At 35.8% G+C, this 22,676-nt stretch overlaps 1 protein-coding gene across 5 annotated transcripts in view; it reads left to right on the top strand.

The window, feature by feature from the left end:
* Positions 1 to 22,676, top strand: part of ITGB8 (integrin subunit beta 8) — a 205,334-nt gene that overhangs the window by 71,153 nt on the left and 111,505 nt on the right. For 3 of the 5 annotated variants that reach the window (XM_023590364.3, XM_023590365.3, XM_023590362.3), the window contains exons 10-12: positions 2,120 to 2,525; positions 5,187 to 5,412; positions 6,556 to 6,662. In XM_023590364.3, the coding sequence (XP_023446132.1) occupies positions 2,120 to 2,525; positions 5,187 to 5,412; positions 6,556 to 6,662 (739 nt within the window). Of the gene's footprint in view, positions 1 to 2,119; positions 2,526 to 5,186; positions 5,413 to 6,555; positions 6,663 to 16,505; positions 16,670 to 16,769; positions 22,228 to 22,676 lie in introns of those variants that run through there. The other 2 variants (XM_004463943.5, XM_071215124.1) reach the window with 1 other exon arrangement.

The raw sequence follows: 22,676 nt of genomic DNA, 5'->3' as shown, positions 1-22,676 counted from the left end.
CTGAATGCAAGAAATGTGGTTTTAAAGGTAATTCTTGTAGGGCAAAGTGATTGTTAGTAAATCATTTACCTCTTGAGTCATCTCTTGCCTCATTTTAAATGAATGTCTTGGACTACAAGCTTTCTAATTCTCCTTTTTCCACTACTAAGATTTTATGATGTTATTAAGTTTTTAAATGCCAAGCTATATATAGAAAGAGAGAAAAAGTTACTGAGAGAAATGAAAGCTTTTAAAAGTGAATAAAAGGGAATCTTCCTTTCTCTTTAGTTATATTTTTCCCTCTTGGAAAGATGAGAATCTGTGGGTAGTATACTTGTTCCAACAAGCTGTATATTTTAAGATTAATTATTGTAAGTTTCTCATTCTATAGGCTGCACTATAATCACTCCCTGGATTTTGTTCAAAAGTCATCACATACCAGTTTTCAAAATACATATTTGTCTTCCATTAAATATAGAGAAAAGTTACTTTCTGAAAAAGTAGATTGTGTCCTTCCTTTACAATCTGGGTTTTGGCAGAATGGCTTTCTTTAATTCTCAATTTTTTTCTTTTTCTTTGTCTACATCCCGTTTTTCCCTCACTTTTCAAACAAATAGAATAAACAGTTTGACTCTGAGGAATAGTTATATGACCTCTTACTTACATAAACCCTACGTTTTACCCTAATATTGGTACTGGCAGGGACCGCATTATCCTACACATCTGTTAATCCTTAACATTCTAAATGACAAAAACCAATTGAAGCACTACTGTATTGAGTTTAATATTATGAGAATACCTCTAAGTCCTAATTCCTTTTTTTCCCGGGTTATACTGACATTTATTCTTTTAAAAGTCTAATGTATGGTAATATAGGATTTTATTTATTCTGTTAAGGACATTTATGATATTAATGGAACTTAATCTAAAAGAAGTTCAATGTATATTATATTTTTTAGACATCTCAATACTGGTTATTAATAAGAGAGCTAGTCAAAATAATTATGGCCAAAATTTTTATGTCAAAAATTTATAAATAAATGTTTGGTGTTAATATGGTGACATAAATTTGGTCACCTTATTTTGGTGTTAAGTTCTTTGACTGCAAGAAAGAACATTTGGTTTACTTCACTAATAGGAATATCTCAATGCTGGAATGGCTTCTTCTTCTTGGTATTTCTTCTGCAATTGATTTTTAGCATTGTTATCTGTGATTGAATGAATGGAATTGCGTGGCAAAGTGCTCATCATGTTAACTCCAAATAAGAGTACAAAGACCACTGCAGTAATGAGGCGGTAGACAGTTAATGTGACTGCCCGGTATTTTTGAGACCAATATATAAATCTATATTTGAGTCTTTTAAATATAGCACTAATTTAACAATATATAGCAATACAAAAAGCTAGCACAAATTATTTTTAAGTTGTAATGGATATCAGTCCAACATGAGGGTGGGGGGTACCACATAACCTGCTTATATGCCGAAGTCCCTGAGCATGGTAGGGTGGGTCAGCAAATACAGACATGTTAAACCAATTGTGTGGGGGGCAGGGAAATTAAGGGGAAAAGAAAAATTTGAGAGAAGAAAGAAGCTACAAATTCATTAGGGAAACCAATTCCTGCCAGCCCAGCTCCTTAATTCTGGCCTGTCATCTCCCTCTGAGACAAAGACAAATGATCTTATATTGAGGTCTTAAGATATGAGAATGAGTGTCCCAAACCTTTCCCCTTGAGTAATATCAGAGCAAGCCTCACATTGCCGTCCATTGACACCATGAATAAACTAAACCTTTACTTGGGCCTCTAGAAAATAGGAACAAAATAAAAATTGTCCATTTGAACATCTCATCTCAAAGTTTTAAACCACTAGAGGAACAGCTCTTTACTTTGGCTTATTAGCTCTGTCTCTAGGGCCAATAACCCTGTAATTTAAGGTCTAGGTCTAGGTAGGTCTAGTTAGGAACTAAATTATGTTAAAAACAGGATGTTACATCTATATATGAAAGGATTACACATGTGATATATAAATATTATTTATGTAGGATGGTATATTATTGATTCAAAATAATGTTAATAGAAATATTATTGGAAATAAAGTAATCAAAACAAATATATTTCTCACCCCTGCCCCCACTTTAGGTTCTTTTTAATGTTACAGTTACAATGAAAAACTGTGATGTCACAGGAGGAAAAAACTATGCAATAATCAAGCCAATTGGTTTCAATGAAACCACTAAAATTCATATACATAGAAACTGCAGCTGTCAGTGTAATGACAACAGAGGACCTAAAACAAAGTGTGTAGATGAAACTTCTCTAGATGCCACCTGTTTCCAGTGTGATGAGAATAAATGTCATTTTGATGAAGATCAATTTCCTGCTGATAATTGCAAGTCACACAAAGATCAACCTGTTTGCAGTGGTCGAGGAGTTTGTATTTGTGGGAAATGTTTTTGTCACAAAATCAAGCTTGGAAAAGTATACGGAAAATACTGCGAAAAGGATGACTTTTCTTGTCCGTATCACCATGGAAATCTGTGTGCTGGTGAGTTTAAATGTATCCGTGCGGTTTTACTAGTCACTGTTATATTAGCAAACAGGTCAAAGTATCTTTAAATCACATCTTCAAAATTACAACACTAAATCTGAACTTAATCAAAATTTCATAGTCTGAAATTAAGCCATGGCAACAAATTTATAGCACAAGATTCTGATATTTATATTTAAACTTCTTTTGTCCAAGAAATACTTAAAATTGAAAAAGCAAAAAATGATTTTTATCCTCATGTATTCCCTGACTTTGGAACGATGTATACCAGAAAAAGGCATTACCAATGATGTGTGATAGGTTTCCTATCATCAGTGTATTCGTCTAGAAGGATCTGATTCATTCTAATAAACAGTCACTCCCTCCAGGTTGCTCAGAGGATTTTATTTCTGTCAGGATGATGGAAAGTGAGCTATAAAAATATACTTTTTGTTCACTGAAAAATTCTTAAACAGTATTATAGCAATATAAATGGTATTGTAAGTTAGTAGAAATCTAAACTGATCTGGTTTATTTTGGCACCACCAGCAACAGAATTGTCAAAGTCAGCATTCTTCAAGAAAACACTAGTTTAATATAAGTAATCTGGAAGATTAGTCCCTGGAGCTATACAAAAAACTATTTTTTTTTAATGAAATAAAATATCAGGATTACTTTTTGGCTAATTAGGTTTACTGCCACCTGGAGGTTAGATTGCAGAAAATCTGTGCAACATTTGAAAAGATAAAATATTTTTTTAAATGAATTAAACAAACTACTGTCATCACAGTTCTGTGATAATATTTCTCAACATGTTAACTTGTTATGAAAATATCCTTTTAGTATTTGCATTTTAATAATTTTTTACTAAATAATTTAAGAAATTGAAACATTTTCTTTGTCACAAGCATCTATTATATAGTATTGTACATACCTAAATATGTGCTGGCAAATTGCCTTCTTATTCTATTATATACACAGAATGTTTTATATTCCAAACATTTATTTAGCTGTACCTGGTATCATGGGTAGGATTGATTATAGGTGATCTAAAAATGAACCAGCAATTGTCTGCTATCTTTTAGAGCTAATCCTGTTTGCAAGAGAGGGGAGAAAGAATTCTGAGATCACTGCCCTTAGCTGTCAGTCTCTCAAAGAAGTTTGAAATACATTGAGTATTCCAGTCTGCTTTTAGTGAAATAGCAAAAAGCAGTGTACCAGCCACAGGCAGCTTAAGAAGGCTTTGGCCTGTTTATACATAAGTGGCAAACCATAGGGCTGACCTTATGTTTTGTTCCTAGGCTCCTTGGGACTAAAACCACATTCACAAGTCAGCTGGCTGGGATTAAGCATGCAGCCTGTATACAGAGAACAGGATTGGGTAGACATTTGTGTGGCCTGGGCCTCATTAGTTTACACTCTAGAAAATTGAGCTAATCCTACAATAGATTCCATGGAACAGCTACCCTGTAAGGTGTTAAAAAATATATATTGAGGGAGGAAGGAAGCAAGGGAGGAAAAGGAAGAGGGAGGAAAGGAGGTAGGGAGCAAGGAAAAGAAAGAAGGATAGGGGGAGAAAGGAGTGATTTTTTTTTTCCAGATTCTACTCAATTTATTCATTTTTTTAAAAGATATTACATTCAAAAAATATGAGGTCCCCATTCACCCCCACCACCCCCACCCCACCACTCCCCCCACAGTAACACTCTCCCCCATCATCATGTCACATCCATTGCGTCTGGTGAGTACATCTCTGGGCATCGCTGCACCCCATGTCCCATGTTCCACACCATAGCCCACACTTTCCCACGTTCCATTCAGTGGGCCATGGGAGGACACACAATATCCGGCAATTGTCCCTGGAGCACCACCCAGGACAACTCCAAGTCCCGAGAATGCCTCCACATCTCTTCTCTTCCTCCCACTGTCCGCACCCAGCAGCTTGAGAAACACTAGATAACTCTGTAAGACATACCCCTTCTGGAAGTTTTCTAGTTCACATTACCATATTACATTTTAGACCCTTCCTGCAGTCTAAAATCCATTTAGCTACGCATAACCAGTGTTCTGTCAACTTATTGGTCTCAAAGCATACTTTAGGGCTTGCTACACCAACCTGCTCAGTAGTATAGTATAGTGTGGGCCTGAAAGGTTTGGCTCAACCTCCAAGGAGACCTTGTCTTTAAACTTGGCACTGGCAGAACTGAAGTGCTAAAAGGCTTTGCCTCATGGTCCTTCAAAGTTATCCCAGATCTTAGCAACAATGAGTAAATAAGAGTGCACATTAGGAGTCATTAATTGAATGTTGTTATTTTTCTGAGGTTCAAGACAACAATTAACATTACTCCAGGCTTTGCAGCTTCTTTATATCCGTGTATTTTAAATAAAACTGAATGTGCAGTGATGTTCAAGTAGTAAGGCAATGCCCGCAGCAGGAGCAGACTTTATACTTGTCAGCACGATATACTGGCATCAGGAAATAATGTGCAATAGAACAACTTTAAAATAGATGCTTGTAAGGCTAGCAATTGTTTATATCATCATTATCAAAATAATGCTGCTTCCATTCACTGGGCTGTTAGTGTGTTTCCACGGAGGTGCAAAAGGAATCTGTGTTTGGAAACTCTTCCCAAAGTCGGTGGCATCAGTAACTTAAGTCCTGGCGTGTTTTTGTTGCAGGTCATGGAGAGTGTGAGGCAGGCAGATGCCAGTGCTTCAGTGGCTGGGAAGGGGATCGGTGCCAGTGCCCATCAGCATCTGCCCAGCACTGCATCAATTCCAAGGGCCAGGTGTGCAGTGGAAGAGGGACGTGTGTGTGTGGAAGGTGTGAGTGTGCTGACCCCAGGAGCATCGGCCGTTTCTGTGAGCACTGCCCCACATGCAGTCCAGCCTGCAATGAAAACTGGTATGTTGTCTTCTTGTCCAAATGGGCATAAAGCGTTCATTCACTGTAGCTGTTTTTATTCTGCTTTCCTAAAACGTGGAAGTTGCTGTGTCTTCTCTTCTAGAAGAAATGTATGTACTCATGCTGACAAAGGACTGAATGGGCGTCCTTTTAGGAATTAGGAGACTTGAGTTTCAGTTTTTGGTCACTAGCTAGCTGTGGAAGCATGAAAATTTATCTAGGCATTCACTATCTCAACTTCTTTGAAAAAGCTTCTTGAAAATAGAGGTTTCCTATTTCCTAGGTTATTTTTAAGTAGCTGTGTGATTCAGAACAAGCTGTTGAAATTCTCTGTGCTTCAGTTTCCTGATATGAAAAGTGAGGATAATAATAATACTTCGCTATAGTTCTTCAAAATAATTAAATTAGATGATTCATATTAAAAATATTCTGTAGTCAGTACATAGTAATCATAAAATAAATATTAGTTATGTTATTACTATGTCTTCTTTTTAATATTGTAAGAATAAAGAATGATGGTAGCTATGAAGTACTCTGAAAATAAGTTAGATATAAATGAAAAGTGATACATTAAGTGAAGGCAGCATTATAGTTTTATGCCAATTATTGATTTGCCAATTACAGTTTAAAACCTGCTCAAATACAGACCACTACTCTAACCATCACTGTCCTTCCCATTGGTTTTATGCAAAATTTTCAAGACATTTCACTTTCTCAAATTGGTAAATTTTTTAAAATTATGCATTTATTTCTAATGAGACTATTGCTAAGAAACCTGTCCAAAATATGAAGTCTCTATTCATTGCCAATTATATTCATCTTCGAAGACACCTATACAATTCACTAGTTAATTTGTGGTGAGAATACTTTGTTCATTTCCTGTAGATTTTCTTCTCATTATGGGGATATCATTAATTTGATTTGATACATTATTAAAATATTTTAAGTTGTCAGAATATAACTTTGCTGTGATATTAAATTCAGCCAAGATTACAAATAAACCACCTAACTTCATTTCCTACATTTGGAAGGTTATTTTCCTAAAGTAGTACTTGTATTTTGTTGTTTCATTTCTCAAAGACAACAGTTCAGGCTACAACCTTTTCAAAAAATAAATGTTTTTCCTTCTGTTTCCCCTTTCAGGAATTGTATGCAGTGCCTTCATCCTCACAATCTCTCTCAGGCTGTCCTTGATCAGTGTAAAACCACATGTGCTCTCCTCGAACAACCTTACATGGAACAAACATCAGGTAAACCAAAGCTAAACAACCAAAGCAGTGAGGAATATCTCTAGAGCATCATGTTCCCGCAAAGTGTTTGTAATTAATCATGCCAAAGAGAGGACTAGCCATGTCAGTGTTTTAAATCCCCCTGAGATGTTCCTCCATAGAAACAGCTGAGTGTGCTTGCCTCGGCTTGGCTGAGTTGTTAGGTCCCCCTACTTAGACACACAGCTAAGTTCCCCCGCTGTGGACCTCTGTGGAAGAGAATCCAGGCTGATGGAGGCCTGCGGAGCCTTAATGTAAGTCCCACAAAGTTAGAGTCTTTCTTACTGGTGAGGTTTATGGAGCCATAATCTTCCTTCATAACCCAAACGTGCTCTGATTTTCCTCACTTCAAACCTTTAATTTCATATTTCAGGCAAAACCAAAAAGTCTAAGTAGCAATTATCTACTTTTGGAAATTATATTACTTCAAAGGTCATTCCTTCTTCGTACTTTTCATTCTGAAATAAATGTAGTTTGAAGGTAAATGATGATAAATATGGCACAATGGGAAGGGCGTAAAACTTAAGTTTGAAGGCCTTGTCTTCAGACATGTCCTCTAACACTTTTAGTGAAGAAATGATCAGCTTCCTACAAAATTTCTCTGAGCCTCAGTTTTCTCATCTTTAAAACAGACATCATAATATCAACCTGAAAGGGTTGTGCACAATTAAATGAACTGGTGAACATGAAAGAATGGTGAGCTCTAAATGGGGGAAACATGTGAGAGCTATTCTCAAAGACTATTTTTAAACAAAGTTCAATACAACCCAAAAGCTAGCATCCCACTTTGCACAGGTGTAAGGTGTTGAACTACATATGAATGGAAAACTAACCTCAAAATTACCTCTTCACAGAACATATTCATACTATTACCATGATTTCAAGTCTCCTGGAAGAATAATTCCAGGTCTTAGAGAGATTGCACAGAAGAATAAACTTTCTCCCAAGTTTTGCTTCCTTTTTTCCTTCACATCCGTGCTGATCTTAGGCCATAGTTTATTTGGCTCTGAAAAGAACCCCATGCATTGCCAGCTGGAGCTGCAGCAATCACTCCAGAAAGTCAAGTGCCTTTTCTAATAAATAGGGCCCTTACTGCCAACATGTCATTTATTATGTTAAGTAAACAGACCTACTCTGACTTAAGTGTTGTTACAAAAAGTATTCTTATAAAGCTCCTTAGTAAAAGCACTTGCCTGACTGTAACTAAGAAAAAAAACTTAAGATAGAGGTATATGTTTAACCTTCCATAATAACATTTTAAAATATCTGCAAATTTGAGCCCTGAAAGTGACCTCTACCATAACCCATTAGAAACATTCTAAAATGTATCGGTAGCTAGGGGGCTCCCCTCCCCTTTATAGCTATTGTGCAAGGAGAGAGAAAGGGCACTTGTTAGTCCCTCTATTATCCATCTACTCAACCACTCTTAAAGGCCATTCTTTTGGTCTTTCTGGCTTAGCTCCTACCAGGCTAGAAGCCAGTAAGTGGGATCAGGCCGCGTATCCCCGTTGAGAATCTGCCTTAGTTGATTGAGTCATTCTGAGCCAGCCAAGAGAAATGACATGGTCTCTCAGGACCAAAGGCATTCATGAATCTGCACGTTGCTGTGGAGGACTCAGAGGGAGACAGGGATACTCTCTCTCTGTGACCTGTAAAAAAACTCACATTTGGTATTTGCATTTACATTCCCGTAGGCCTCCCTTCCATCTTTCTTTTTTTCTTAGTTTTTCCTTTTTTTTCCCTTTTTTTTTGGCTACAGGATTATTTGTTGCTAGACTTTTCAGAACCCTTAAAATGCTATTTTATCATGTGATCACTCAAAGGGGCAATGAAATATGCAGTTTCCCCAAAGTTATTTACCTTTCTTGGTCATAAACTAAATATTAACATATTTTATAATTTTACTTTGGGGAACACCAAATTTGCAAGGATAGTGTTTCCCCCAGACACCCAATATGCAAATCAGTTTAGTGGAGCTGTTTGGATTTAAGCAAAGTGGAAGAGTTATAGGGAGAGACATCAAAGCTTAGAATAAGACGATCTATAGGATTCCTTCCAGTGTGGGGCTTGGGGTGCCCCCTATCTGTTTGCAAGAGCCAATTCAGTTCCTAAAACCTCAACTCTGCATCCAGTAATATCAAGTAAGCAGTCTGAAATTAACCATGGTGGGAGCTCTTACACTACAGAAATTAGCAAGCCCTGAAAATCTGGACTTTTTTATTTTTCAGAGTTACTTTACTAGCAGACACAGCTGGAAATCATAAGTCCAACCTAGTGTATGTCTTGAGATGAGAGAACTACCATGGCTGGAACTATTTTTGGAGATACTCCATTCTGTTACTGTTCCAGAATACCTTTCTTAATCTTTCAGTCTTTGAAGATATGGAAAGTTCTCCCTAATTGCTTTTGCTAACAGTTTTTCTCCTGTCCCTTCTTCTCCCCTCCCCTTCCACCTCTTCTTCTTCTTCTATTATTATTAGTAAAGTTGTTGGTTTACAGACAAATCATGCATAAAATTCAGGGTACCTCTATACCATGCTATTATTAATACCTTATTGGTGTGGTATATTTGTTACAATTGGAGAAAGCACATTTTATTTGTACTATTAACTATAGTCCGTGGTTTAACTTAGTGTCCATTATTTGTGTTGTATACTTCCATGGATTTTTATTTTATTTTATTTTTGTAACATATACAATGTAAAATTCCCCCCTTCCTTTTTTTTTTTTACCATATTCAATTATGTAATTCGGTGCTGTTAATTAGATTCACAATGTTGTGCTACTGTCACCACCATCCCTTACCAAAACTTTTCCATCTTCCCAAATAAAGTATCTGCACATTGAAAGCCTTAACTCCTGATTCCCTTCCCTTACTCCGTGCCCTGGAAACCTATATTCTATATACTGGCTCTTTGAGTTTGCTTATACTATTTACTATCAGTGAGATCATACATTTGTCCTTTTTGTGTCTGGCTTATTTCACTCAACATGATGTTTTAAGGTTCATCTATGTTGTTGCATGTATCAGAACTTCATTCACTTTACAGCTGAATAATATTCCATTGTGTATGTATATAGCACATTTTATTTATTCGTTCATTGGTTGATAGACACTTGGGTTGCTTTCATCTTTTATCAATTGTGAATAATGCTGCTATGAACATCATTGTGCCAATAACTGCTTACGTCCCTGCTTTCAGTTTTTTTGAGTATATTCCTAGAAGTGGGATTGCCAAGTCATATGGTAATTCTATACTTAACTTTCTGAGGAACTGCCAAACTGTCTTGCACAGCAGATGCACCATTTTACATTGCCACAAGCAGTGAATGAACGTTTGTAATTTTTTTTAATAGTAGTCATTCTAGTGGCTGTGAGTTAATATCTCATTGTGGGTTGTTTTGTTTTGTTTTTTTATCCCCCCACCCCTTGTGGCTTTTTGCTTGCTGTCTATTCTCTCTGTGCATTCACTGTGCACTCTTCTGTGTCTGTATTTATTTTTATTTATTCCTCCCACCCCCCGCGGCTTCCTTGCTGTCTGCTCTCTGTGTCCATTCACTGCGTGTTCTTCTGCATCTTTGCTTATCTCCCTTTTTGTTGCGCCACCTTGCTGAGTCAGCTTTCCATGGCGATTGTGGGCCAGCAGCACTCCACAGCACTCTGGGGCGCTTGCGGACCAGGCAGCACTCCACAGCACCTGGGCCAGCGGCTCTCTGCAACGTGAGAGTGAGCCTGCCGTCACAAGGAGGCCCCAGGATGCAAACCCAGGGCCTCCCATATGGTAGATGGGGCCCAACTGATTGAGCCACTGCCACTTCCCTGTGGGTAGCTTTTTGTTTGTTTTGTTTTGTTTTAGGAGGTACCAGGGATTGAACCCAGGACCTTGTACATGGGGGGGGGTAGGCAGTTAACCCCTCGAGCTACATCTGCTTCTGCTCACTGTGGTTTTGATTTGCATTCCTCTATTAACTAATGATGTTGAGCATCTTTTCATGTGCTTTTTGGCCATTTGTAATCCTCTTTGGAGAAATGTCTATTCAAGTCTTTTGCCCATTTTTTAATTGGGTTGCTTGTCTTTTTATTATTGAGTTGTAGAATTTCTTTTTATATTCTGGATGTTAACCCCTTATCAGATATGTACTTTCCAAATTTTTCTCCCATGAGCAGGTTGACTTTTCACTTTAATTATGAAGTCCTCTGAGGCACAAAGGTTTATCATTTTGATGAGGTCCCATTTATCTAATTTTTCTTTTGTTGCCTGTGCTTTGGGTGTATAATCTAAGAAACCATTGCCTAACATAAGTTCCTAAAGATGCCTCCCTATGTTATTTTCTAGGAGTTTTATATTTCTGGCTCTTATATCCATTTTGAGTTGATTTTTATATATATGGTGTGAGGGAGGGGGTGTACCTTCATTTTTTTTTAAATGGAGATCCAGTTTTCCCAGGATCATTTGTTAAAAAGACTATTCTTTCCCATTTGAGTGGTCTTTGTCCCCTTGTGAAAATCAGTCAGCAATAAATGTGAGGGTTGATTTTTGAACTCTGAATTCAATTCCATTAGACTATAGTCCATGTGCCAGTACCAAAACTTTACTGTTTAATTACTGTGGCTTTGTAATAAGTTTTTGTAGGTTTGTTTTGTTTTGTTTTGTTTTTTGTAATAAGTTTTAAGATTTGGAAGTGTGTGTCTTCCAACTTGGTTCTGCTTTTTCAAGATGGCTTTAGTTTTCCAGGGCTCCTTACCCTTCCATTTAAGTTTGATGATTGACTTTTCCATTTCTGCAAATAAGTCTGTTGGAATTTTGACTGAGACACATTGAATCTGTAAATTGCTTTTCATAGAACTGATGTCTTAATAATATTTAGTCTTCTAATCCAGGAACACAGAAAGCCCTTCCATTTATTTGGGTCTACTTTGATTTCCTTTTGCAATGTTTTGTAGTTTTCTATGTTCAAGTCCTTTTCCTCCTTGGATATATTTATTCGTAGATATTTGATTCCTTTAGTTGCTATTATAAATGGATTTTTAAAATTTCTTCCTCTCATTGTTCATTACTAGTATATAGAAACACCACTGATTTTTTAAATAAAATTTTATTGAACTATATCATTCATACATGAACATACATAAATAATAAATGTATAGTAAAAGTTGTGAACTTACAAGACAGAAATGCATATCATCATACAAGGCTCCCATACATCGCCCCACTACCAACACCTTGCATTTCTCTAAAACATTCACTGCAAACTATGAAAGAGCATCATCAAACTGTTACGATTAACTGTAGACCATATCTTACATTTGATGTTTTTTCCCAACTCACTCAATTATTAACAACCTCTATTATTATATATTTGTTCAAGAGAGAACATTCTCATATTCATCCTGTTAACCACAGTCTATCTTCCACCACTGTATTCCCTGTATTATACAGTCCCATGCTTTGTACAGTCCATTCAATGTATATATTCAGTGGTTCTCATTTTCGTCACAGAGTTGTGCTGTCATCACTCTGTCAATTTTAGAACATTTCATTACTCCAAAAGGAAAAATCTCATGCCCCCTTATACCCTCCTATTGTTGTCCCTTAGAATTGATATAATATCTTCTTTGCTATTGCTGCAAAAAAAATGTTACAATGTTACTGTTAACCAGGGGTTCTTAACAAGGGGTCCATGAACTTAAAGTGAAATTTAAAAAAAATTTTTTTTTTTCTTGTGGGGACATATTGGAGCAGGTGTGATGTATATATTAAATAATTCACAGTATAGTGTGGACTTAGTAAGGGGTCTATGGTTTTCATCTGACAGGCAAAGGTGTCCCTGGAACAAAAAAGGTTAAGAACCCCTGCTGTTAACTGTCATCCACAAGTTACATTAGTTGTAATCTTCCCATGTAGCACCATATTCTTAAAACTTCGTAAAAGAAGAACATTCTTATATTCATACTATTAATCACAGTCTTCATCCACCACCAGAAACACTATGTTATACATTCCCTAGATTATTCTGTAGCTTCCTTTCAATTGACATTTATACCACAGACTACCCCTTATAGCTACAATCAAATTTATAAATCAGCAGTGTTAGCTATACTCACTATAATGTGTTACCATCAACTCTTTATTTCCACAAAAACACTACTGATTTTTGGAGTGTTGATCTTGTACCCTGCCACTCATTTATTAGCTCTAGGAGCCTTGTTATAGATGTTTCAGGATTTTCTGCATATAGGATCATGGCATCTGCAAGTGACTCATTTTAAGTGTCTTATCTTTATATTGCACTGATGATATCTTCTTCCAGCTCCAATCCACTGTTGAAACCTTCCTGGAAATTTTCATTTCAGTTATTGTGGTCTTTAACTTCAGTAGTATTGATTAGTCACTCTTTTACAATTTCTCTATCTTTATTGAAATTCTCACATTGTTCATTCATTATTTTCCTGATATCCTTTAGTTCTTTCTTTGTATTTTCCTTTATCTCCGTGAGCATATTGAAGAGCTTTTTGTTGTTTTTAAGTCTTTGCCTGGTATGTCTACTGTCTGGTCTTCCACATTGTTTTTTTTTAAAGATATATTTATTTATTTATTTATTTCTCTCCCCTTCCACCTTTGTCTTCTTGCTGTGTCCATTCACTGTGTGTTCTTCTGTGTCCGCGTCTATTCTTGTCAGTGGCACTGGGAAACTGCGTTTCTTTTTTGTTGTGTCATTGTGCTGCGTCAGCTGTCCATATGTGTGGCGCCACTCTTAGGTAGGCTGCACTTTTTCCATGCAGGGCGACTCTGCTTAGAGGGTGAACTCCTTGCGCGTGGGGCACCCCTACACAGGAGACACCCTGCGTGGCACGGCACTCCTTGTATACATCAGCACTGTGGGTGGACCAGCTCACCACATGGATCAGGAGGCCCTAGGGTTTGAACTGTGGACGTCCCAGGTGGTAGGCGGACGCTCTATCAGTTGAGCCAAATCCACTTCCCTACATTGTTGTTTTCTGGATTTTATCTTCTTTGGGTGGGCCATTATTTCCTGTTTTTGTTTGGCTTGTAAGCTTTTGTTGCAAATTGTACATTTTCATATTTTAAAATGTTAACTCAGAGATTTATTTGCTGAAAATATCTGTTTATTGATTTGTAACCAGCTGGTGATATGACAGATTTTTTTTTTTTTGACTGTCGGGAGTCAACAAAATCAAGCAAATCTAAGCAAACCTCACCTTTCATCCTCTTTGCAAATTGGTTTTGCATTGGCAGTGCACTTTATCAGAGCTCAGCTCTCCTATCAGGAAGGTCACCCCAAAGTGAATGTAAAGTACAGGATCCTCCCTGTCTTCTCTGGGCCTGTGTATGTCTTGGGCTTGGGCTTGCTCCTGACCTTAAGAGTTTCCGTGTTTTCAAGCATCTGAATGCCTCCTCTGCTTCCCAGAAAACAGATCTTCTTCTTATTCCTGGTCTTCCACTGTAGGACTTACAGCAAGTAAGCCTTTGCCCCAAGCCATCCATCCAGTTTCCTCTTATACTGCTTCCATTGCCTCAAGCTGTTTTTGCCTTCCAGGCAAATTCTGAGAAGGGGGTACTCTGGAGAGGAGTTTCCCAAACCAGTCTTTCCCAGCCAGAATAAGGCCAAGGACTCACATAGGGAGTACCTGCTGGCTGCAAACTGCCTTGGAGAGGGATTGAAGGTAGAGCCAGAAAAGGCACCAGGAGCTTCACCCATGGTTCCCCAAACCTGTGCTACCTTGACTTGGTGGCTCCTGCCCAGCCAATGCTGGCCTTCAACTGTCCTCTGCATCTTGAGAAAGCATACTATCTTTAAGTCCCTTCCACTACTTTTGTATGGGCAGGTTAGAACATTGGCTTCCCTTAGAGCTGGGCCTCCAGTGATCCAGAGTAGTTAATCAAAAGCACTAATCATAAATCTATGATCATATATAAATCTATTTATATAAATCTGAAGCTTCTTTAAAAATAAAGAAAAAAAAGCAGTGTTCCATGACTAGCTATATATATATACACACACACATATACATATATAGATATGTGTGTGTGTGTGTGTGTGTGTGTGTATAGCTCCACCCTACCCTAGATGTTAGGGAAGTGGATTTTTATGTCCCTCTCTGGCACCAGCCTGCCACACAGGGGCTGTGAGAGTCACAGATGGGTGCCAATAACCATCACATGGAGAGAGCAATTTGCTTGTACTTACTGTAATTTACCAGCCTCTTCCTCCTGCTCTTCCCTGTGTACTGTACAGTATTCTGCTGGACTCTGGAGTTTTTAAATATTTGGTTCAGGTAGTTCCTGCCCGGTTAATAGTTGTGCTAGTGAAGGGACTGATTCCTGGAGCTTCCTACGCTACCATCTTCCCACAATTCCTCCCCCTTCCATCATCTCATCACTGACCTTATCACCTGCCGAAAGGAAATTGAGCTGTAGTAAGTCTTCCCACTTGGGAAAAAGCCCTGACCATTGTCACTGAGTTCTTGGCTTACTGAAGAACAGACTTGGTCAGTGCTGGGAATTCAGACCCAAATCATCCAAGGTGGGGCAATGCGCTGCTCTAAGCCATGGCTGGTCCTTTCCCTAAAGGCCTCTCAAGGGGACCTTCATACATTTAGGTGAGGTTCCCAAAATCTCACAGTGGGTGGAAGGGCATGTGCCTCTTCAGGCTAGTCTAGGGCAGCTGGTGAGTTCTGTGGAATACTTAGGTATTATGTAAACTTGTTCCTCTTAGAGTACTGCCTCTGGCAACAGAGCCCCATGGCCTTTCCAGCTAGAGTCTGCCAAAGGTCTGATGCTAAAACTGAGACCTAGTATTCCCCTCCTTTTAACCCAGCATTTCTTTTTTTGTTGTTGTTCTTGAAAGAATACAGAGCGAATATTTTTTAAGGCAAAATAGAATAGATTTGACTAAGGGACAAGTGAAAAATAAATTAATAAAAATTGAAGAAAAAGTATTGTCCAAAACTAGATACTTCTAGTTCTAGTAGTAGCCAGTGAAATAGTAAAAACTTACATCATAATTTCAAAGGAAATATTTACTCATCTTTTAGAATAGTACTGATTTTAGCTTCTACAGTTGTTTACTTTATTTTCCATTACTGGTGTACAAAAAATGAAGAGAGAGCATAACAAGAGAAACATGCTATTGCCCAAAGCTGTTTAAAAAAATGTTAAATCATGTTTTCCACTTAATGATCAACAGTGCACACCACAAAAAGTATCCCTCTGTCATGGATAAAATTATGTCCATTTGAGGGATTTGGACATATTCCAGTTAATACAATTAAAGAATTAGGCTGCAGAGAAATATTCTTAATGAATTCCTTAATTGTGGCTATTCTCCAAAGGAGAGTTTTCTACAGAAAATATTTTGATAATAAATGTACAATAAAATTAAAGGGTTTATTTTTTAGTTAACAGTGATATCAATCCCTTATTTTGAAAATAAAAATTTGCAAATATCTCTGTTCATACAAATTTGGATAGTAAAAATCCCACATTCCCTTATACCACCCTATTGTTGTTCCTTAGTATTAAAATACCATGGCTGCAAAATATTACAATATCACTGTTAACTATTGTCCATAAATTACATTACTTGTCATTTTCCTGTGTTTTACCATGTTCTTAGCACTTCGTAAAAGAAGAGCATTCTTATATTTATACTATTAACCACAATCTTCATCTACCATTGAAATCACTAGGTTATACATTCTGTAGATTCTCTCATTTCCTTTAGTTGATATTCATGTCCACAGACATAATCTTTTGATTTCTTCATTCCAATTCTTCAATTCGTTTATTTTCTTCATTACAGAATGTTTCTCTAGCACAAGCTACTTGAGAATATTTTTCATCATCTTCATAGTTACATTCTTGATTGGACTCCTTAAAGTCCTTATCATTAGACAGGTGATACTACAGTGGAATGGTAATAAAATTAAATCTTCAGCAGATTACAGAGTGTCAGCCTCAAAAAAGGTTAGTGGATTTAAAACAGAGTTATTATCAGAATATTATTGTCCACTTACAATAGCTTGGTCCATCCTTAATTTAAAAATTATATTTCTTCTCCATCAAGGATAAGTTGATTCTGCAAAGCGTTTGCACAAGAGCAGTAACCTACCGACGTGAGAAACCTGAAGAAATAAAAATGGATATCAGTAAATTAAATGCTCACGAAACTTTCAGGTGCAACTTCTAAAAAAGGAAAAAGAGAAAAGAAGTACTTTATGGAAAACTGGATTTTTAATAATTGCTCCTAAAATTTATAATTTTAAAAGTCACAGGAGGAGCCAAATTGTTCAAGTTCATGCCAGTTGCTGATGCATACTCGAACGAAGACTGACAAGCATCCTCATCAAAATGTGACTCACATAGCTGCTGAATTTTTCAGAGAAAAAATGTGTCTTACTACTGTTTGAGAATAGTGTCATTGTAGCACTTTACTGTAATATATAACTTATTTAGATCGGCCTAGAATGTAGATCATCTGAAGAGCACTGATAACACTTTACAGGTACCTGCCATTCCTTTGCTTCCCAGAGAGAGACAGTGCTGTGAGATAGTTTTAGCATTGGGTCACTACAAGGGTACTGTATTTCCTGCAGAGAACTTGTGAATGAAGAGAACATTAGTCAGATATGCTCATGTTGCTAAATGATTCAACAATTGGCGGTGAATAGGTAAGAAGAGCTAGACAAATAAATTGTGGCCAGATAGAACCTTAATCTCATAGTAAGGGTTATTGCTTTTGAAACTGTGTAGTTTTATGCATGTGTTTGTTTTCTCTTTTTACATGATGGATACTAATTCCAATGCTCTTTATGCCTTTATATTCTGTTATTCTTTCTTAGAGGATAAATTTATATATGTCACAGATGACTGGATTAAATAAGTGCTAAGTTACTACTGCCATAAAAACCTAAAAATACAATGTCACTTTATTAGAATACTGGTTTTAAAGCTGAATATTTAATAAGGGGCACTGTAAATTAACAGCAAAACCTGGAGCACTATGTTGTTTGCATATGTGGAGTTTTAAATCTTCTTACCTGGTAAACTGGATGGATTATTTCATCATTTCACTTGTCTAAATAATAAATTGAACTTCACAGCATATTTAGAAACTCCACCATCAAGCAAAGTACCACGTTTTTTAATCTTTTTTTAAGATTTTTATTCCAAGTAGATATCAGCATTTTTCTAATTAAAAGCTATATTATTTTTGTCCTTCAAGGCTGTCTAAGGACATTCTTTCCCTGATTCATCCCACCGACACTCACCCAAAATTTGTAATAAGACCTTATTTGAGGAGGGTAGAAGTTATCCTAGAAATAAGCTAATTCATCCTTTTAGTTAGTCCAGGAACTAAGGCTCAGAAAGTTTAAATGAATACTCAGAAAACACCCAAGTATTAACTGGCAGCATTAGAAAAGAGCTTCAATCTCCTTACGCCAAGCCAGCATTCATTGCACAGTATCATGCTACCTCTTGAATCTTTAAAATATTTGATCAGACAAGTATTGTTAAATGCGATTTACTGAAGTCTTACATTATGGGCAGGTGAAATTTTCAAAGCAAAGTAGACATAAGTAATTTAAACTGAATTGTCCATTATCAGCTTCCAGCCATTCCTAATAGTCAGCTTCTAAGAGCTCCAGTATGGCACAACTCCAGGGGAATCCATACAGCCCAGTCTGTGTGAACACCCCCTAGAGTTATGTGACGCTCAACCCGAGAGCTTGATACAGAGGCCCTGAGTTTCTGATTCATGCCCAATGGAAATTTCTTCACAATTACCGTATCCTCGTGGACTTATTAAATCTGATTTTACTGGCTAGCAGTCCAACAGTCCTGTGTGTAGTACAGAGCTGTGCCTATGACAACAAAATATTTTCTTATAACTTCCCAGATTTAATGTCTTCCAGAGCTTGAATTAAAATGCTAGATATATGCATTTGAATGAAGACTAACCTCCACCCCATGTTATACCCTAAAGAAGAGTGAAAAGAATATAATCACTTGTTCTGGAGCCAACACACAGCAGCTACATTAGCAGTTCCCTGCAGCAAAACAGTTGTGATGCCAAATTGAACTGTACTTCCTTCCCCAAATGGGAGACTGGGGACACTGACATAATTTAGCACTGTGACTCACTTGTGTAAGAAATCTTTGATCACCAAGGATAATGTAAAAAATTCATATTTTACAGACTGCCTGTCACATAGCCTGTCCTTTTTTAAAAAAGAAAATAAATAGATGCCTGACAACCCCACCCCCCAATGGAAAATAACCATTCTTTAAAGTGCTGACATTTTTAAAAACAAATATTACAATGTACATAAACTAATTTCCATATGAATAAATTGTTCAAAAGAACATGAAAAAAAATGAAACTTAAAAATCAAGGGTTCATGTTTTTTACACTCCCACTAGTTTGCACTAACTTTGAAATGGACCAAGGCTGTTATTAGAAGGCACAAACTTCCTGAAAGGGAATTCAATGCTAGATGATGATTGTAGTTATACTTGTGATACCTTTTGCTTTCTTGTTTTTCTTAAAGATTTTAGTGCTTATATTTTACTTGAATTATTGGTGTTTTCCTGTGTAATGGTTTATGAGAAGAGAATTAATATTTGCCTAACTAGAATTAATTTAAAAGATAAGGAAAAACAGGGTATTCTTAGAGTAAATAATATGTAAATAGATCCTATCTTCAACTAATATAACCAGAGGACCCTTTTGAGATTCATTGATATAAAATACAATTAATAAAATTTTTAAGTTAACAAAATTAAGAACATAAACAACACTTTTGGTATGACAGCATTTTTATGCCCTAAAATATGTAATTCTTTAGAATTGTCATATATACACTACAATATAATTGTATGAATTTTGTTCTCTGGGGACATATTTACACTTCAGTGCACATGGATTTATAAGCATGCGTTATTTTTTGGAAATGTATTCATATTTATTAAGCCACAGATATTCTCTGGAAGACTAAAAAATTGACTTAAGAATCTGATTATTTCCTAAATGTTCAATTTAGCCTTAGCATATATGGATAACCAAAAAAAAAAAAAGTTTAAATGTAAGATTCAAAAGATTAGAAATATCTGGGTACATATTTTTGAAAACTAAAAATTAAAATTAGCAGATACATCAGATGCAACACTTCACCACAGAATAAATTCCAAATAGTTTTATTATTTCATTTCCAACAAGTATTTCACATGACAACTGGCATCTATGAGACACTGAAACTTGGTTATGATAGACTATGAACTTTTCTTTCTAAAGAATTATACCTATTTTTATTCCTTCTGGTACCTGGTATAGTAGATTAGACTTAATAAACCATTTTCTTTGCTTTCCTTGCTCCTATTTTTCCACTCGTTTGTCCCAAGAATCACCCTAAACTTTCTTGTTCAGTAAGGCTAATTGGTAAAAATAACTGAATTTAATGGTATAATGAAGTTCTCCATTTTCAGACTTCTTTTGTTGATTTCAAATTCATTTGATCTATGCTCTGAACAAAAACAGACATATTAAAAACTAAGAATTTTGAATTTCACAATTGTTTGAGTTTCTTTTAGTTTGAAAGACTTGAGATATCTACGTTTTCATAAACTGTAATGTGAAATATAGCTACTTGGAAGTTCATTTGTGTTCTATTTTATTTACTCTTAATATTCAATTTAAGGCTGTATCTTTATCTGTAATGACCTTGAGAATTCCAACTCAATGAAATGCAAACTGAGATATATTTTTTAAAGAAATGTAAAACTAACATTCTTTCACATCATTTCCCTTTTCTTTTATAATTCCTCTATTGCAAATTTATTTTATGGATTATACACGTCCATATTCATATTCTATTGATTCTAAAACACCTATTTAATCACTTTAACATCTCCAAAATTATGATTTGTCTTAACAATTGTTGGTACCTTAGATAAAATATTTAATGTTTGCTTGAATAAGTATTACACTAATTCATCTTTAACTAAATTTTCATGGGTATAAGGGCATTCCTTTTCTTATAAATATTTGAGAGTTCATTTTTTATAACAAATGGAACAAATTTTCACATACAACTCAGAATGGGATTTGTTTGCTTATGAATTCACACCCTGATGATCTCTAGGTTCTAAAACCTCTTTCAGGTTCCTGTTTATACTTTGTACTAGTGGCTGTGGTTTCAGGAAACCCTAAATTAACTGACAGCAATCAGTGTGTCTCTCCCAGTTTTGTTACCAAGTTTTTATTCTTTTGATTCCTTTCTAAGGGATCATTTCATATGACCATCTCATTTTTAAACTGAATTAACTGGAAAAAAATATTACACAAAGCCATCATATTTAGATTTTGCAGCATCTTCTATGTTTTATGTCACATGCAGGAGAAAAATAGGATATAACCAATCAGTGCTGTGGAAAATAGTTTTCCGCTCAGGTCCTTTAATTTTTTTTTCTTTATAATTTCTGTGCTCTCATTTGATTTTTTACTTGGCTCTAATAAATTAACTTTCAAGCCCAAGCAGTGACTGTCATGTAACTGCATATTTAAGTTATTTGAATTATTCAAAACAATTGTTCAACTGTCTGGGCAGCTGTTAATAAAATACCTGAGAGTAATTACACTACTCTTTTATCTACCTGAAATAGTTTTCTACATAAAATTCATCTTTGTAAGCTAACTCTGTTATTCAGGTTTCTAGCCTCTGCAATCTGCTTCTTCAACTAAAATTGCCTAAAACAATAATAGAAAAAAAAAAACACTGTAATCTTCAAGAGTGGAAAAATGTGTGATTCGTGTAAAAGTTTTTACTGACTTCATTGTCCCACAGATAAGTGTAATTCTGATAAGAATTCCACACAATGACAAGTATGGTACATAGATTATATCAAGAATATTGAGTATAAAATATTTTAATTATAAATTATAAATAATATAAATTTGCACACATTAATAGAGAAATTCATTTTGCATATATTTAACATACCTTTAAAATTCTATTTTATATTTACCAGTTACTTAAAGGTTTTTAAATCTCTGCAAAATTATTTTAGAAATGTTTTTAAATTATCAATAACATAACCTTTATTTTGTTTCACTTAATATGTACTGCCTTTGTAAAAAAATTTAATATCAAATATTTTTAAATTAAAATGTTTGGATATAAAATAGCTCTAAGAAAGAAACAAATTCTCATTAAACATGTTTCTTATTATGCCTGGCTTTGAATTATACATAAAGTTAAATTGCCTTAAATAATATGGAAGTTTGGTGAATATGATTATTTCACATAATATACTATGAACCAGTTCATATAACTCTGATTGACTACTAACTTCTGTTTGATGTATTTATTAAAGAGCTGACACTGTAGTTTGTTGTGAGATGTTTATTTTTCTAACAGAGCTTATAACAGTTATGACAAGGCATTTATTAATGCATCATTCTGTTAAAAAGTAGTTGCTAATCAATATGAAATTTAATGTTTTGAAATAAAAATGTTATCTAAGAAGGCATAGAATGCTTCTTTATTTACCACTGTTTGCCAAATGACCCTCTAAGCTGCCAGATGATGATACATTGTCATATGGGGAAATGGAATAGCATCAACACAATGTCTTTGGTAGAGGACAGCACATATTTGCAAAACGCTGTTTACTCCTAGTAAATTGTAGGGCCGTTGATGAATATAAAGGACCATTCTAATTGCCCTATTTTCCTTTTGATTGCTGCCCAGCTGTAGAAGCGGAAGGGATATCGTAATGACAGGATGTTGACAGATTAGCTGAAAGTTAAGATGGGCTTCTCCTGTTTTCCAGAGACTTCTATCATCACCTTCACACAAATCTAACATGTTCATGAACTTCAATAATACATTCTCAAGAGCCAAATGCAGCAATTGAAATGTACGGAATGCCCACATATTGTGCCTTCCTTTTATTTAACCCAAGAGAGAAGGTA

Source organism: Dasypus novemcinctus, chromosome 5, assembly GCF_030445035.2.
Source record: "Dasypus novemcinctus isolate mDasNov1 chromosome 5, mDasNov1.1.hap2, whole genome shotgun sequence".
NCBI classification, from domain to species: domain Eukaryota; kingdom Metazoa; phylum Chordata; class Mammalia; order Cingulata; family Dasypodidae; genus Dasypus; species Dasypus novemcinctus.
The sequence above is the reverse complement of the archived record's forward strand: the minus strand, read 5'-3'. Positions and strand labels throughout refer to the sequence as shown.